Source organism: Phyllostomus discolor, chromosome 1 (genome assembly GCF_004126475.2).
Source record: "Phyllostomus discolor isolate MPI-MPIP mPhyDis1 chromosome 1, mPhyDis1.pri.v3, whole genome shotgun sequence".
NCBI lineage: Eukaryota > Metazoa > Chordata > Mammalia > Chiroptera > Phyllostomidae > Phyllostomus > Phyllostomus discolor.
The window spans coordinates 23,078,049-23,094,916 of NC_040903.2; the positions used below are offsets into that span (position 1 = coordinate 23,078,049).

At 50.8% G+C, this 16,868-nt stretch overlaps 1 protein-coding gene across 8 annotated transcripts in view; it reads left to right on the forward strand.

Moving 5' to 3' along the window:
* The window catches only part of TBC1D1 (TBC1 domain family member 1), a 207,303-nt gene extending 204,610 nt beyond the window's left edge, over positions 1–2,693 (forward strand). For 5 of the 8 annotated variants that reach the window (XM_036019718.1, XM_036019712.1, XM_036019727.1 and 2 more), the window contains one exon: positions 2,218–2,693. In XM_036019718.1, coding sequence (XP_035875611.1) covers positions 2,218–2,418 — 201 coding nt within the window. In that variant the 3' untranslated portion in view covers positions 2,419–2,693. The remainder of the gene's footprint in view (positions 1–2,217) is intronic. The other 3 variants (XM_036019704.1, XM_036019731.1, XM_036019724.1) reach the window with 2 other exon arrangements.
* The last annotated feature ends 14,175 nt before the right edge of the window (positions 2,694–16,868 follow it).

Sequence of the window (16,868 nt, forward strand, 5' to 3'; positions counted from 1 at the left end):
CTGGTGAATGTCCGGGTGTGCGTGTGTGTGCGCGCCGACGGGTGGAGAGTAATTTCATGTTGCTTCGGTGACACTGTCCCTTTTTGTGAAGGGAGGGAGGTGTGAAAAGCTGCTCTGGAGTCTGTATTCTTCAAGGAAGGCATCGGGCGGTGATAGTAATAGGTGTTCTCCTCGGAGTGTTCTCTCTCTCGACCACGTGGCTCCGTATTTCTAGAGGTGCCGTGCCAGACTGCAGCTTATGCCCACCCACCAGGATTTACTGAGTCCTTGCCAGGCTGGCTGTGAGGGCCACTGAGATCCATAAGACACTGCTGCTCTCAGAGAGTTGGGGTGCGGATTGTCTGCGAGAATCGCGGGTGTGTGTGCACAGTCCTCCCGGTACCCTCTGTGAGCCACAGGGGTCACTGTCTTCCAGCCAGGCTCTGGGCTCCGGGAGACTCTCGCCTGCTCAGGGTGTTTCTCGCAGTTTTCGGAGTCCAAGCGTAGGTGTTCAACACCGCGCTTAATTTCCCAGTGTAAATCCTTTTTTATGTTTTGCCCAAGTATCAAAATTGATTTGGTGTCTAGCTTTGTTCTGGCCATTTATTCCCCCAAAGTCTCACTTATTTATTTGGTAAACACTTGAAAATGTTGTCTAGCTGCCGGAGAGCAAACTGTTAACTGTATTGTCCGTTAGCATACATAAGACCATTGCATAGACATGCCAGGCGATGCCGAATAATAACGGATATACGGTTCCCGTAACCATCAGCCACACCTCACTGAGCACCCGTGGCGTGGTGCCGTGGGGGCCAGACCCACACGCAGGAGGAGACGTGCTTTCCTCCATGCAGGAGCTCCAGCCCCAGGGAGGGGGCCTGGCCTTCGTGCAGAGCAGTAAGTGAGCACGCAGAAAGCTCACTGCTAAGCTCTGTGGTGGCCTTCAGAATGAGCGGTCCTTCCTGGGATGTGGCGGGCCCTGGCCCAGGCCTTGACCGTGGATGGGACTGTGAGGATCAGAGAGTCCTGCGTGGAGATTCACACAAGCACAATGACCACCCGCTGCCTGCTAGGCTGACAAACTTAGGATGTCAGCCCTTTGCCCTTCTATTTAGAGTGTGGCAGGGGCACAGCCAGAGCTAGACTTTGAGTCATGCGTTGTCTGTCTGGCGCAAGTGTTATCTTGTTCAAAAAACTGTTTCTCCTGTTTTGAAAATGAGGGGGGAAATGTGCCATGTTTCCCACGTGAAATAAATGGGGGTGCGTTGAGGGCTGAGCTGGATTGCCCAGACAGAGCAGAGCCTTGGTGACCCCGTGACCCAGGCACGGCGGAATGCGCCTGTGAGCCGAGGCCCAGGCCAGGGAGGCCTCGAGACCTCAGGGCTTCTGCGCTTTTCCCAGGAAAGCGCTCAGCTTCAGTGGAGCCGACTCACTTGTTACCTGGGAAGTCTGCCCAAGTGCACCGGAGAGAGAAGCACCTGGAAGTTCTCCCTACCTGACATTAATTTTGTGCTAGCTACTGAGGACCTGGGCCAGGTGGACAGGAGGGCACTGCTGGGCTCCCTGGCAGGGGTGGCCAGTCTGAGCAACTGTGCACGTGAGGCTCTGAGCGGAGCACTCGGCTGTTCTGGGCACTCCACGTGTGGTCCAGGTGCAGTGCCAGGCTCCTGGACATAGTGATGTCTTGTTACTAGAAGAAAAATAAAAAGAATCTCAGATTAGAGAGCGATTCCTGCTTGGGCCTTTACATGGAATCCCTTTTGACTGTGAGTTTGAAATCAATTTGCACTTGTAAATATATGTAGTCATCAAAGTAGGCCAGGCTGCGCTGCAGTAATAATAAAGCTCCGGGTCTCAGTGGCTTTGCACAGAAGTAAGTCTTTTTGTCCCCGAAGCTCCACCTCTTCCCCGTGAAGCGTCCTTTGGCCGGATCAGAGCTGTCCTCCCTGGAGTGGGTGACTCAGAGATTGGGCTCCCTCCGCACTGAGAAGCCACCCTCTCAGCCTGCAGCTTCCAAACTATCCACAGCAGGGGAGGATCTCCGATGGCCCCGGCTACCAGCAAGGGAACCTGGGAAATGTAGTCTTCCTTTGTGGCCAGAGAAACAGTAAATGGTAGACTCCTCTCTGCCTAAGTATGGCTCCACAGTTCCCCAAAGGCTGGGCAGGGGGATGTACTGCGGATCCCCTTGTGTTATCACTGGGCACTTACATTGTCCTATTTTCTTTTCTTCTCCAGGTGGCAAATGGTAGGATTCAAAGCCTTGAAGCCACAGTTGAGAAGCTTCTGACCAATGAGAGCAAGCTGAAACAGGCTGCCCTTGCCTTGGAGCTGGAGAGGTCAGCCCTGCTGCAGACGGTGGAGGAGCTGCAGAGGCAGGCGGCAGAGCAGAGCGGGCCACAGCCCGACCTCACACAGCCCGAGCCTGTGGGCGACTGACAGCACCTCGCAGGGCACGGCTCCATCCTGACACTGTCCAGGCCTTAATTGGGGGAGACAGAGGACGCTGGAGGGAGAGAACGAAGCGTGAAGCTGCTTCTCAGGGAGGACACTGGCTTGCCAGCACGCAGTCTCCTGAACTAAAACTCGCGATTCAGGGGGGCGACTAGGTCCCCGTGTTTCTGTTGTTGTTTAGGTTCCGGTTGGTCCTGATTACTGTAATCAGTAGGTTTAGATGGCATGGACGTGAATAAATGCACCTTTATGTTTCCTTTTTTAGTATCACTGTGTTTGTGAAGAGCATCTGTAAAGCCGGAAGGGCTCGGGTGACTCCCTGGCAAAGACGTGGGCCCGTGGCTCTTCCGAGGAGGGTTGGCGTGCCTCCCCCCGCCTTCGGTGTCCCCGGTGGGCCGAGCCGCTGGCCTTCGTCGACTTTTGTTACGGAAGGCACAGATGACCTTAGGGAAGATCACAAGTGATTTATTTAAATTTAACATCTTGAATTTGATCACTCTTCTTGGTATTTAATGAAGTTTTTTTTTTTTAAAATAGTATTTTCATACATTATTTTGCTTAGACCTTAAGTATTAATCAAAGTCATTATGGATAGTTTGATGGGAAAATCACCGTGTTTAAGACTCCCTGAGGTGTTGCTAGCATGCAACCCACAGTTGTGGAGTCTGAGATATTTATTTCTTTGTGGTGTTTCATACTCACGTTATAGTTGTGTATTTATTTTTGCCTGCTGTATGACATAATGCAGCTGTGTGTCCCTGTGAGCCTCCCTACCCTCGGGAATCTGATTCCTTGCAGAGGTAACAGGCCACTTCAGGAGTTTTTTAGGGATGCCAGAGATTTAGGGACTGTCAAAAAGAGATCAGCCTAAGGTTGCAACCAAATTCATGGCAGCCGAGAGCAGTTTTTCGAAGGCAGGGTTGTGTGTTTTGAACGGAACTCCCAATACAGCGGCCCTCCTCCTCCCCGGGATGATGGGGACCTTGTGCCTTCATCAGGCAGCACGCGCCCGCGGTGCCACCTGGTCACCGCGAGCAACCCCTCCGCGTGCTCTCAGACTCAGTGGCGTTCCTACGAGGGGTGGGTCAGGACCTCCGTGGGCACATGCCACGTCCTTGACAGGAGGATCTTTTCTGGTTTTTGTCATCCTAACCCAGAGATTTTCAGCCGTTTTCATCTCATGGCACACATAAACCAATTATAAAATTCTGTGGCACCCCAAAAATGTATACATTTTTTTTTCCTGACCTGACCAAAAAAAAATAGGTATAGTTTGGATTCATTCACACCAGATGGTTATTGTTGTGTTGGCTGTTGTCATTTGTTCATCTGACAGTCAAAGGGAAGAGAAGTCAGTGCCCCTGAGTAAATGGTCAGGTGCTGCGTGTTTTAAGAATCCTTGCGGCACGCCGGTTGAAAATCGCTGTTCCGACCAGTTCTTCTATTCCACAGGGGCTCCTTTTGACTCTTTTGATTAAGCCTGAGGTGAAAGGGAGGACTCTTGTATCCAGAGTCATTATGAATCCCCCAGACATTTCAAAGGAAGACAGGCACGCTGCCCCAGGCCCTGGTCACCTGGTTGAAGTCTGGGACTCCTCCCCGTGTCCCGTGTCAGAGGACAGCAGCTCTCTTCATAAACGAAGGTGACAGACCCAGTCGCCTTTGTCCCAAGTTGTTCCATCAGGTATAACTTAGAAGAGTGAACAGTTGAGGGCTTTTTTCTGCGTATTTTACTATTCGAATGTTCGATAATGTTGAAATCTGGACATCTGACCATTACTCAAAAACATTGACTCTACATTAAATAACAAAGAAAGCAATAAAACAGTTTATGTGCACACTTTATGGTGTTTGTTTTTTTTTATTTTTTTAACCGGATTTTTGCTTTCAGCCCAGGAGTGAAGGGATGCCTCACGAAACCCGTGGGTCGCAGTGTGAAGATGATCTAACCATCAGAGAAATCCCCTGAAGGATTGATTGGTGTCTTATGTTTTCAGCATTGCTAGCAAAGAGCTTGTCGGGTTCTAACACCCCGACACAGGGTGTGATGCGACCAGCCCCATCCGCCAGTGGTGTGCACCAGCTGGTCAGCCGGTGCAGCCGTGAGCTGGCGCTGGGCAGAGAGGGCTGTTGACACGGGCCTGTGCAAACAGGTTGGACGGAGGCTCGCCTGTGACTTGGCCACAGAAAGCAAGTATTGTACGTGGAGCCGCCTCCCATCACTGTGTGAGGAGCGCAAAGGCAAATTTTGAAACCAAACACACTCACATGTGCTCTTCAAAGTTGTCTTTCTTTTGATACCACTTGTGCCCTCTTAGACTCAGGACATTATGAGCCCTCAGGAAGCTCCTTATTAGAACACACTTACAAAAATCTATTGTATGTGGGACACTCCATGTCCCCTTGGGGACTCGTACATTCGGTTTGGTTGGTGGATCAGGGAGCAGGGCTGCTGGGAGCGCCGTGGGAGTCAGGGCTTGTCACGGGACTGACACCCAGTGGAACCGCATGAGGAAGTGAGGAGTGAATCTGCAGGAGGAGGAGGAGGTGTGTGCTATGAGGTGTGGAAACCAGCTCGTCCTCTGAGGGGCGAAGCCCACACTCCGTGCCGAAGTGGGCCTGGGCAGGGTGGCATTGGGGAAGCTCTTGCTGCCACATAGTGACCACCGCTGTGCAGTGGTCACTATGTTACAGCCAGAGACACCTACTGGGGAGCCTGGGGCCACCCTTGGCCAACACTCAAGGGCAGTACTCGAGAAGAAGAGATGGAGGTGGACCGGAAGAGAATCAGGACAGGTACCTTGGGGACTGTTCACCGCCATATTTGACTGTGATGACCTTCAGAGAAAAATGGCCTTTGCTTCGCTTTTGCCTTCCGGATCTCACACAAACACATCTTTGAGCCAATTCCAACCTATAACCACCCAGGAAAGGACTCTGGGAAAGGTAGTTCTGTCTTAGATGACTATACAAACCACAACAGTTGATTTTGAAACCTGCCTGATTTGAATGATAGCACGTGTGCGTGAGTCAGTTTATGGAGGCGCTCCATCTGGTTAGTGATGCGGTTAGTGATGCTCCATGTGGTTAGTGATCCATGGAGTTCAGAGTCACAGATTGACTTTGAGAGTCACTGATGATGCAACATTAGAGACTGAAAACTCTGAGGGGCCATTGCTGGCACCAGGGCTTCCCCCACGCCTCACCTGCTCCCCTCTGTCAGGTGTCCTGCAAAGTGAACTCCAGATTCTTTCTGTGTGGTAGAATAATTTACAGGCCACACCGTCTTAAATTGAAACCGTGCTGTAAGGGTTTGGAATGGCTAAGAATAACCTTGGGCTGCGAAAGCTGCAAGGAACCTTCTACTTCATAGTAGAAATCCACATCCCACCTCGTTTTATAGAGGAAAAAGCTAAGTGAGGTGAAAAGAGGTTCAGAATCCCCTAATGGCTGGCTGCAGGATCAGAGTAGATTCCCAGTCTCTTGGCTGTTTAGTCAAACCACCCAGCTTTAATTGCCGTGAGTTCTAAGAATTATTTCTGATGACATCAAGATTCAAAGCAAGGCCCTGACTGGTGTGGTTCTGTGGGCTGGGCATTGTCCCCCAAACCAAAAGGTCGCCACTTTGATTCCAGGTCAGGACACATGCCTGGGTTGTGACCAGGTCCCTGACCGGGTTGTGTGAGAGGCAACCAGTGATGTCTCTCTCGCCCATCATTGTTTCCCTCTCTTCCTCCTCTCCCCTCTCTCTAAAAATAAATAAAATATTTTTTTAAAGATGAAAGCAATGAGCCCTGGCTGGTGTAGCTCAGTGGATGGAGCTTGGGCTGTGAATCAAAGGGTCACCAGTTTGATTCCCAGTCAGGGCACATGCCTGGGTTGTGGGCCAGGTCCCCAGTGGGGGCCACGTGAGAGACAACCACACATTGACGTTTCTCCCCTTCTCTTTTTCCCCTCCCTTCCCCTCTCTCTAAAAATAAATAAAATATATTTTTTAAAAAAGATGAAAGCAATGAATGGTCTGTGTCATTTTCACAAGGGTGGCCTGTATAGGAAGGCCCCGAAACCAGGTTCAGTTTATCGTCAGTGAAGCCAGGGGGTCCCGGCCCACCCCACGTGAGGACTCAAGGGCAGGCCCGGGCGCGGCTCCAGAGAGCCGTTGTTGTCCTTACCTGTGGACTTTGGAAACCCTGGAACTGTAATGTTTTTAGGGAGAAAAAGAGGTCAACCCAGAATTGTCTTTGGTTTTATTAAAGGGAAAGCTTCCATTATGTAAGGTTTGTATTTTGTTTGTTTTGTTTTGCTTTTGCTGTCTTTAGAAATGATGGGAATGACAGAAAACTGTGCTTGAACAATTAAAATAAAATGTAAAGAAGAAAAATGATCTGAATGATTAGGGAAATGTAAGAGTTACAATATCGAGCAGCCACAAACAGCCGTTATTGGGACCAATTGAAATTGATAACAAAAAGTAAAAAGACTCTTTTAGGCTTCATAGATATTTGCCTTTATATCGCTAAACTGAATGATCAACCACTCGGAGTGTAAACCCTTACAAGCAAAGTGTCTGAATGTACCACTATGTGAGTGTTTTAAATGTTAAATATTTTAAATTTTAAATTATATTAATAATTTTAAACACTAGTTCTAATGTTTTAAATTTTTAATATTTTAAAATTCTACATGGCTACAATGTATTAGAAAGTAGAAGTTCTAACATGAGGTAAAATAGTTGAAAGATATTAATGACAAAGTTGGTAATCCTATGTTTTTAAGAACAATGAACATTTCATTGCAAACACTGGTTTACGATATGGTAATTCACGTCCAAGTTCAGCCTAGGTGGGCAGTGGGTTCTGATGCACTCAGGCTGGGAGGAGGCGACTCCCCAACCCCAGTGGCTCTGAGTGGAGGATGGGCCCTGCTGGTCATGTTGAGTCACGAAGCTCGTTCATTCCCCTTGATTCACCAGTTACGCAAAGGTTTTTGTTGAAATCTGGTGAGAAAGTTTCCATCGTCCCTGATGGCTGATAATTTATTGCTGTAAACTAATCAAAGTGTTAGAGTTTTTTAGATTTTGAAGCCAAGGACTTGAAAGCCCTCAACCTCTTCATTTGGAAAGTTCTGAACAAGTTATAAAAGCATTTCCAAGAGTGAGTAACACTCTCACATGATTTTTTGGCCAAAAGTTGACCTAAACGATGGAAACAGTTCCAAACATCCTCTTCTGAAAAGCCCTGTACTTAGCACTTTCTCAGCAGCCCTGTCTCTCGGCCCCTCATCTGGAGCCCTCTGCTCTCAGCGGCCAGGGCAGGAGTGGCGTGGGAGGTTCCGGCCCTCAGGTCCTCTTGGGCCATGTGGCTGCCAGCTCACTTTTCTGTGTGGCTGCTGTGGGCATGTCCTTGCCACCAGCCCCTTCCCACAGCCCCTAAACCTGGAGGTCCTGGGCTGGGCAGAGTGCTGGGCCGAGTGGAGCCGAGCAGAGAGGAGCTGAATGACAGAGAGAGGGAGGGAAGGAGGGAGGGAGGGAGAGAGAGTTAAAAATAGCAGCTGTGACTCACTGTACTTTATTGCTGCGGTGCCCTTGGCTCAGAACCGCTGGAGATAGCCTGGACTCGGACAGGGCCGGGGGAGTCGCTTTATCACCTCCTTTCTTCCGGATTCATCTGCTTTTCCTCACTCTCTGGCTCCATCTTCCTGCCCTTGTTTTTGTTTTATCCCATATTTGGGTCTGTGTTGACCAATTCTGGGTGTCTCCTTCCTGTTCTTCTAGACGCTTCTTTCTAAATCTCCATGTTTCTCATTTCGTCCGGCCATAGGAAAAGCTGACCCCTTGATTACTGTTAAACTCTGGCTTTGCTTCTCAGCACCCTGCAGGGTGACACCCCGAATCTGACCAAGGAAGCCCACCAGGGAAACGGAGGCAGGTTCGCTTGGAGGGCTATAGGGTGATACTGAAGTCCCACCCATCTCCATGCTTCCTGTGCTCTCTACCAAGGATGGCACGATCCATTTTCCTCCCTTTGAGGTGCACGACAACCAACTTCTAAATCCCGTGAGCTCAGATCACCTAAATGGCTTGTGATAACACAGTCACCTGTGTGGACTCCCTGCTATATCTCTGCCAGCGGCACCTGTAGGACTGGTGGTTGTACAACCAGCTCCATGCTCTTGGTTCTTAAGGCCCAGATCAGACGACCCAAGCGGGACTGAAGGCTAGCTCACAGGACAGCGTAAATCTCAAACAAATGCTCACCACAGGATTCCTCTCTCTTCCCCCATGTGCTTCTGTGATCACACCTAATATCGCTATACCCCGCTGTCCACCTTATGTCCACCTTGTGTCCACCCTGCCAGACCGTTTTCACTCCTTTCCGCAAATGGTTATGGTGCGTCCAGCTACAAAGCAGGTCTTGGGACTATAGGACAGGCACCTGCCGTCCTCCAGCTTTTATGTAGCAGGGGAGACAACTGAAGTAAGTGCACAAGGTCCTGGGTGGGGGCCGCTGGCGCAGAGTAGTCAGAGGAGGCTCGTGGAGGAGCTGGTACTCCAGATGAGATCCCAAACAGAGGAAACGGAACCCGCCCAGGGGGAGACGGGTGAGAGTGGCCTGGGCAGCTCAGAGTCAGACGATGGGAGCGCACTTTCCAGATGATGCATAATTCTATCCTAACCTTCAATTTTGGCCTAGAGATAATGTTTTTCAAAAACCTCAACCCACGTAACATCATGTCTTTTTCAGATGGTAAGAAAATACTAACATATTTCCAGATAAAACTCCTATTTCTGCATAGTCCTGAGACAGGATAGTGAGAAGCTAGGAAAACTCCTTGGCACTCGGGGGAGGGAAACTGAGACAGAGCTGAGCACAGTGGCTGGGCGATCACAGCCAGGTGCAGGTGGTCTGCACAGCGCAAGACCCGAGGGCCTCCTGGGGGCAAAACTGGGAACACAGGACCTCACCCCGGGGTCAACCTCCCCCGCTGGCCTTTTCTCTCTGAAGACAGCCTCTAGGCCTCAGTTGTGTTCCAGCTCCGGGCCCAGAAAAGCAGCAAAACCAAGGGGCAAGGCCAGAAGCAGCTGTAATGACTGATGACCCCCTGCCCTGTCACTGACCAGGGGGACCACGACCCTGAAAGGGCGCACCTGGAGAACTGATGGACACTCTACTGAAACCCTCCCCTGAGATGTCCCTCAGGGTTCCTTCCTGTGAGAGAGAGAGAGAGCCTCACGTCCAAGGACCCAGAGTGCGCTTCCTCTGGGGAGCAGCCCGCGCCACTTTCTTCCCCTTTGTCCCCCACTTCTTTCCCTGCGGGCACGTGTCTCCTAAACTCGAAGGCAGTGGGCAGCTGGCGGCTTGTCCCAGGCTGATCGCCCGAACCTGTCCCCAAAACCCCCTTTTCTCTGGCTTCCCAGGGAGCTGAGGCAGCCCAGCCCAGGCTCTCATGTTGTTTCTTCTGTGCTGAGCCCTTTCTTCTTGTTTCCCTGCCCCCAGCTTTAATGAATGCATCCTCGTGGTCACCCGGACTCGTGTCGTGAAATCTTTCCTACACGAAATCAAGAATCCACATGCTACAGCTGGCCCCAGGCAGACCCGCGCAGGGCCAGGCCCCCGTCCGGTAACAGTCCCATAAATACAAGTGAGAAGTTATGGGCCTCATCCACTGGTTGTTTCAAGTGACACTATCCTCAGCTTAGCATGCAGCTCCAAAGAGGAATGAGTTGGTGACATGGGCACTGTGACAGACACCTGACAGTGTTGTTTTGGCTTATGCTGGCCTCACCTGCAGACAGCCTGTGGACACAGCCGAGCTGTGATTAGGGGAGACTAGGCGCTGGGAAGACATTCCTTAAAGTTAGGGGCGTGAGAGTTCAAAAGGGAAGGAGAGTCAAAGACTCACGGAAATTCTCCAGAAGTAAATCCTGACTGCTCGAAATACATTCCAGGGTCCTGGGAACATCTGAGTAAAGAGTAACTCGATTGCTGTTAATACTCTTTTGCAATAAATTGACAATTTTGTAAGAGATACTAGAAATGGGAATGTACAAATCTTTGAAGAATTACAAAGCTAGCAAAAATTCCCAGTTGCTTTTTTTTTTAAATAAGGAACTGATGGTACAAATTACATCTCATTGAGCCCTGTGCAGTCTTTTAAAATTATTTTATTATATTTTTCCATTACTGTTTATCCCCCTTACAGTCACCACACTGTTGTCCATGCCTGTGAGTCCTTTTTCCTCGATCCCTCCACTCCTTACCCTCCCCCCAAGAGCTGTCAACCTGCACTCCATCTATGAGTCTGTCTCTATTTTGCTTATTCATTCAGTTTGTTCATTAGATTCCACATATGACTGAAATCATATGACATTTGTCTTTCCCAGACTGGCTTATTTCACTCAGCATAATGTTCTCCAGGTCCATCCATGCTGTTGCAAATGGTCAAATTTTCTTCTTTTTACAGCCAAGTAGTATTCCATTGTGCAAATGTCCCACAATTGTTCTATCCACTCATCTACGGATGGACACGTGGACTGCTTCTATATCATGGCAATTGTCAGTAACTCTGCGATGAGCATAGCAATGCTTATGTCCTTTCAATTTGCGGTTCAGGTTTCTTCGGATACATTCCCAGGGGTGGAGTCGCTGGAGCCCTGTGAACTCTTATCGGCATCAACCACGAAGGTGTCATTCCAGACCTTCCTTTAGTCCTCGGTGCCTGCTATAAGAAACCCCAGGGCGTCTAAGGTGCTTCTCCTGAGTAATGTTTGTGTTTAATCCAGGGGCCCCTGTGCACTGATCCTATGTGGACTTGATGTGTCCAGAACACTCCCAGTCAGATTAGTCAGATTAGTAACCCTTCGTTCGGTCCGCAAGTGTGCAAGCATTTTGTTCTGGCCCTCTCTGGTTACTTCATTCCAGTTATCTCTTGCTTTCTCCTATCTTAACACTCTGGTGAATCACTGTAAATCCTTTGAAGGACAAAAGAGAGCCTGGAACCCGAAGCCACAGCTGGTGGTTAAAGCCCAAGCCCTGGAGTAGGCAGGCATTCAATCCCACGTTCGCATCTGTTCGAGAGAAATAACAGCTTTTTCACGGGATCGTCATGTGAATATTGATGAGGAGCACTCTGGCTAAGACAGAATTAGCAAGCAATCAGTGTTGGCCATCACTTCATTATAATTATAAAAAGTAAATAAATCTTATTCTGTGAGCTTGAACTCGACCCCAGGCAAAACTTCTCAATAGATTATAAACCTATTTACTCTTTAAAATTAATATGATTCTCTTAAGACCATGTCCTACCAGGCAAATATGACGTTATGGTTTTGAAAATGCAATGACCACATGTAAGATGGAAAGCTGTAGGAAAACATATTTAGATGACAGGAAATCTTCGGACCTCTTTCACAATAGCTTAAATAAGTTGGAGTTACAGGGACAGAAGGGCAGTTCAGCTGTGTGGGGGTAACAGGGTAAGCCCGTCATTCGGAGGGCACCCTGCCCGTGTCCGAGGATTGCCTGGTGTTGTGGGGAAAAATCACCCCCTGGAGTCGGTGTCAGAGTCACAGTCCAGAAACCTAGTTCCCACCTTTCAAAAGATGGTCTTTCTAATGCATTTTCCCCATGATGATTATGCTACATACACATGGTAAAATCTCAAACACACCACGGAAACATAGAAAAGCAAAGTCCTCCCCCAAGCTAATCACTTGTATTAGTTTCTTATCTCTTCTTCCAAAATTTGGTCTACGTATTACAGGAAACACGCACGTCTGTGTTTGTAGAAACATTTCAGGTAAAAACCGGCATGGGAGGCAGGGACCTGTGCTATTGCCTTCGACACAGATCAGCCCCCGACCGAGAGGAACCGTCAACCCAGAAGGAGCCAGAATCCCCGGTGCGGACAAGCCCTGCCCTAGGGGGTGGGTTTGAAACCTGGGTGCGTCACAATCCCCGGGAGGGGAGACTCAGATCAGTGTGGAAATTCAGATCGCTGGGCCCCCACCCCCACAGTTCTAACTCAGGAGGTCCAGAGTGAGGCCCCTAAATTTGTATTTCTACACGTTTCCAGGCAGGTCCAGGACCACACGTGTTGAGCATCTGCCTGAGGTCTTCCCCTCATCAGCATGGACAAGGTGGGCTCACCAGGGCCAAGTCCAGGTTCTGCCCGTAGAGAGAGAGCGGAACACCACCTCTCTATGAGAGGGCCACACTGAGAAGCAGCAGAAGTAGCAGAAATCATTTCCTTTCAGGGCCCATTGGCAAGAACTTAGTGGCATAGCCACACACAGTTACACAGGAGGCTGGGAGATGCAGTCCTGAGCGGCCATGAGCCCTTCAAGGGTGGCAGGGATTTAGCTAGTATAAGGAAGACCAGAGAGAATGGATATTGGGGACAATTTTCAGTCTCTGATGAAAGGTGTCACGTGATCTGCACCACACCCCTCCATTCTCCCTGACCTTGATCCCTACCTCCCCTTCTCACTTGCTGTTCTCCGACCCCTGCGGCCTCTGTGCTCCCCTGGCAGCCGCACACTCCCGTCTGAGGTCGCTGCTGCTCCTGCTTCGGGAGCTCCTCTCCCACCCAGGCAGCCACTTGGGTTTGTTTCTCACTTTATTCAGGTCTCAACTTAAAGGTTACCCCTCAGAGAGGCCAGCCCTGACTACCTGTCTACCAGGTAACCCCGCCCCACTTGCCCCTTCCCTCTGTCTCCCCTGATGCTGCTTTCTCTGCCCATGTCACTCAGTGCTCCTGGAGGAGTACTGCATATGTATTTGCTCCTCTGTGTGTCCCGGCCCCAGGAAAGCAAGAGTGGTGAGGGGGTCAACTGCCTTCTTCCCTGTTAAAACCTGGACCAGCACCTGGTGCAGAGGAGGTGCTCCAATATTTCTGAACAAGTGCAAGTGCATGCTCCATGTTTGGTAGACACTGCCAGATTGCCCTTCAAATAGATCTGTCCTTTGGTTTGCACGCTCGACCCTCATTGGTTTGGAATGTTTTCTTTGAGCTTCTTCTGGCTGGTATGGTTGCAAATAGGCCCTTATTCTTCTGCCTTGTGGGGGCAGCTTCATCTCCCCAGGCCCTTGGGCTCACACTTCCCAGCTGGAGTGTGAGCCAGAGGAAACCATGGGGGCTGGTAGGGACTTTTCCGAAGTTGGCAACACCATTTCTCCAAGGACCGTGTGTAATGGCCACGCCCATTTGATGTAATAGCCCAATCAAGGCAGAGGTGCTGACTCATCTGATTGAGCCCCGGAAATGTCACCCCCTATCTAATTATCTTGACCTACAAGATTCTTAATGGCTCAGAACTGCCTTATCAGCTCCAGCTGATCTAAGAAAATAAACATTTCATAACTGAAAATACAAGCAACTGCAGACACAGAACAGCTCAGCCCCGACGCATGGTTCTCATAAATAAACCAGGCCGTGGCGCGCTGCAGAAATAACTAGAATTGCTGTGACTTCGAGGGGAGCCAAATGGAAGTGCCTGTGCTGAGTGGATGCTAAAGTCGCCCCCTAGTCAAAACGTGGGCAGGGGCCAGTTGAGCCAAAACGCCTCGCTCCGACCGGAGCCCCTTCTCACGGAGAGCCCTCGAGCTGCGTCTCTCTGCTCAGACTTTAGGGAAAGGGGACATGCTACAACCGAATGAGCTCGTCTGAAGGGTCTGGATGAAACCTAGCAGACAAGACGCCAGCAGCCGGCAGCCTGTCTGGAATCGGGTCTGACTCTGCGGCTTCTGTGTTCTGCACCGAAGACCCGTGTCATCGGGTGCACAGCGGCCTAGGGCCGGGCCCGGCCCGGCCCCTGTGATTCAAAACGGGCCAGGCGCTGGGCCCCGAGACAGAGATTTTCAGCATCACTGGTTAAAATTAAAACAGTTTCCTGGTAACCAGAAAAGGCCAGTTATCAGAAGAACCTCATTTCCTCAGCATTTTGATTTTTGAGATTTTCATAGCGATAAGAGGAAAGCAGAATTATTTTTCAAGGGAGTGTGCTGTCGCCATTTCTCTGGGAAATTTATCTCCTAAGACAAGTCATCCGTGTGGTCCTCTCTGGATGGACAGAAGAGCAGCCCAGACAAAGTCAGGGGAGGTTCATCTTTGCCCACTGGCTCAGTTCAAGGGCAACTCACCCATCGGCCAGGGGAGGGGCTACCCTTCAGCCAGCTTGGGCAAAAGAGGTCATTTGATTCAGACTGTGCCTATAAATTCCCCCAGAGCATAGGTGGAGATTTCCCTTACTCCCCAGTCCGAAGCCTCTCAGCAACCAGCTTGGCGGTCTGCATTGCAGGAGTCCACCCACGGAGAGGACTAGATGCCCCGGGAAGCTAGCCCAGCTTGAAGCTCAGGAAGGCTCCAGGGCTGCGCCAGAGACAGCGGCCCCCGCAGGGTGGGGACCTGTGGGAAACCATGGGTTGTGGCTGGTTGGCCCCAGCTACACAGTCCCATCAAGGCCCCTTCCTGGGTTTTCCAGAGGTTCTAGCATCTTCTGCGCCAGGTGGGGATCATAATGCTGTGGTTTCCTGGGATGAGCGCCCTCCTCTGTGTTCACAGGTGGGATCAGACCTTGCTAAGCCCAGGCCCTCAGGGCACCCAGAGAAAATCTTTTTCACGGGGTGTGGTTGGAAATGATTTCTCCTGCGCACAGGCCCACCGAGCTTTCCAAGGCCACAGACCTAAAAATGTTTCAGACACCGCGGAAGCCAAAGAAACTTTCCCAGTGTGCCTCGGCTGCGAGTGTTCCCACAGCCTGTGGTCCAGAGGTTCTCCTCTTTCGCTCTTTCCCCTTTCTGTCCCTGCCCCCATCAGATCCCTCCCGTTGGGGCAGCCTGGTTGTGACTGGAAGCTTCCGTCCAGCTGGGAGAGTTTAGTGGGAGGGGAGGAAACCACCTCCACCAGCAGGGGACTTCAAGCAGAGCAGCCCTGTCCCAGAGTCCTGCAGATCTCCGGGGACCAAATGGCTTTTTAAGTTTTGTTTATTTATGCCTTAGCTAGCTATACAGTGCCCACGACCCATCCCCACCCTAAGACTTGTACCCACACTGTCAGGGGGCCTGCTAGGAGAGGACCCAAGAGGAGCACGGGGTGATGCTCGGAGTCTGGCCGTCCTGTCTCTGGCTGACCCGGCTGTCTGTCCTGCGAGGCCCCGCCCACTGGCCTGCCACAGCCCTCCCTGCGTCGGAACCCTGGAGCAGGTGGCGTAAGCGGTAGATTGCCCCCCTCCCCACAGTTCAAGGGCAAATGTAGCAAAGGCTCTAGGGCTGTGCTGAACGATCCAGTCACCCCACGTGGAAACTGAGCACTTACGATGTTGGTAGTGCAGGTCGAGATGCGCCGTACGTAGAAGATACGCACCGGATTTTGAATATTCGGTTTAAAAAGGGGATGTAAAGTCTCGGGAATAATGTCTTTCATGCTTCCATTTTGAAGTGATGCTATTTTTGATATATTGGGTTAAGTAAAATATATTAAAATTTAGCTTGCCTGTTTCTGTGTTACTTTTACGCATGTGGCTTCTAGAAAATGTGAAACAACCCCCGCGGTCTGCAGGATGTTGCCCTAGGACAGTGCTGCTCTAGGAACTGGGAATCTCCAGTGTGGGCGGAGGGTCCGGAGAGTTGCTGAAGGGGAGAGCAGAGCAGAGATGAGGTCAGGGGAGGCTTTCATCAGAGAGGGGCGAGGAGGGCTTTTTGCTTTGGAAGAAACTGTGGAACTCACCCGCAGCCCAGCTGGGCCAGGGCAGCAAGGCCAACCGGCTTTTATCAGGTGCCTGTTTCAGATGAGGTCCACTCCAGCCAGCCTCTCCGTCTGCCAAGGCATGTCAGGGCCAGGAACTGGGAAGCTGTGATGTGATCTGTCTCCAAGCCCTTGAGCCCTCCAGGAGAGGGACCTGCGTTTGTTCTGCAAGTCGCTGGTGCAGACAGCGGCCAACACAGAGGCATTTTTGTATCTGAGCAAAAAACCCACTAGTAACAGCTGCCGCTTCAATGCCGTGGAGCTATCCAAAGCGCTTACTGTCTATTCAGTGTTCTCAAAAATCCCATTCAGTCGGTTTAATTACAGCTTGCATTTCACAAATAAGGGAGCAGAGTTCCCCAGGAATTATAGCCGGCAGAAAGTCGCCCTGGTGAGACAGGATATCAGGATTTGCCCCACATCCCTGTGTCTGGCCCCCCCGACCCGCCATGCTCCACCTTGTCCCAACCTCCGCTTGGCACTGGAGCCCCGCACCAGCTGCTGGCCGGGCCCACTCCACAGCCGGCTGCTGGCTGGGGCAGGCTTTCCTGGAGTCTGTTGGCTGCTCTTAACCTAACAGGCACAGCCCTGTGCCTTGGGCTGTGGGGTGAAGGAGACACACCCAGCAGCGGCTCTCCAAAGCTCTTTGCGGGCTGCGGTGCCCAGGCCCCTGCACTGGGTCCCTTCTGTCA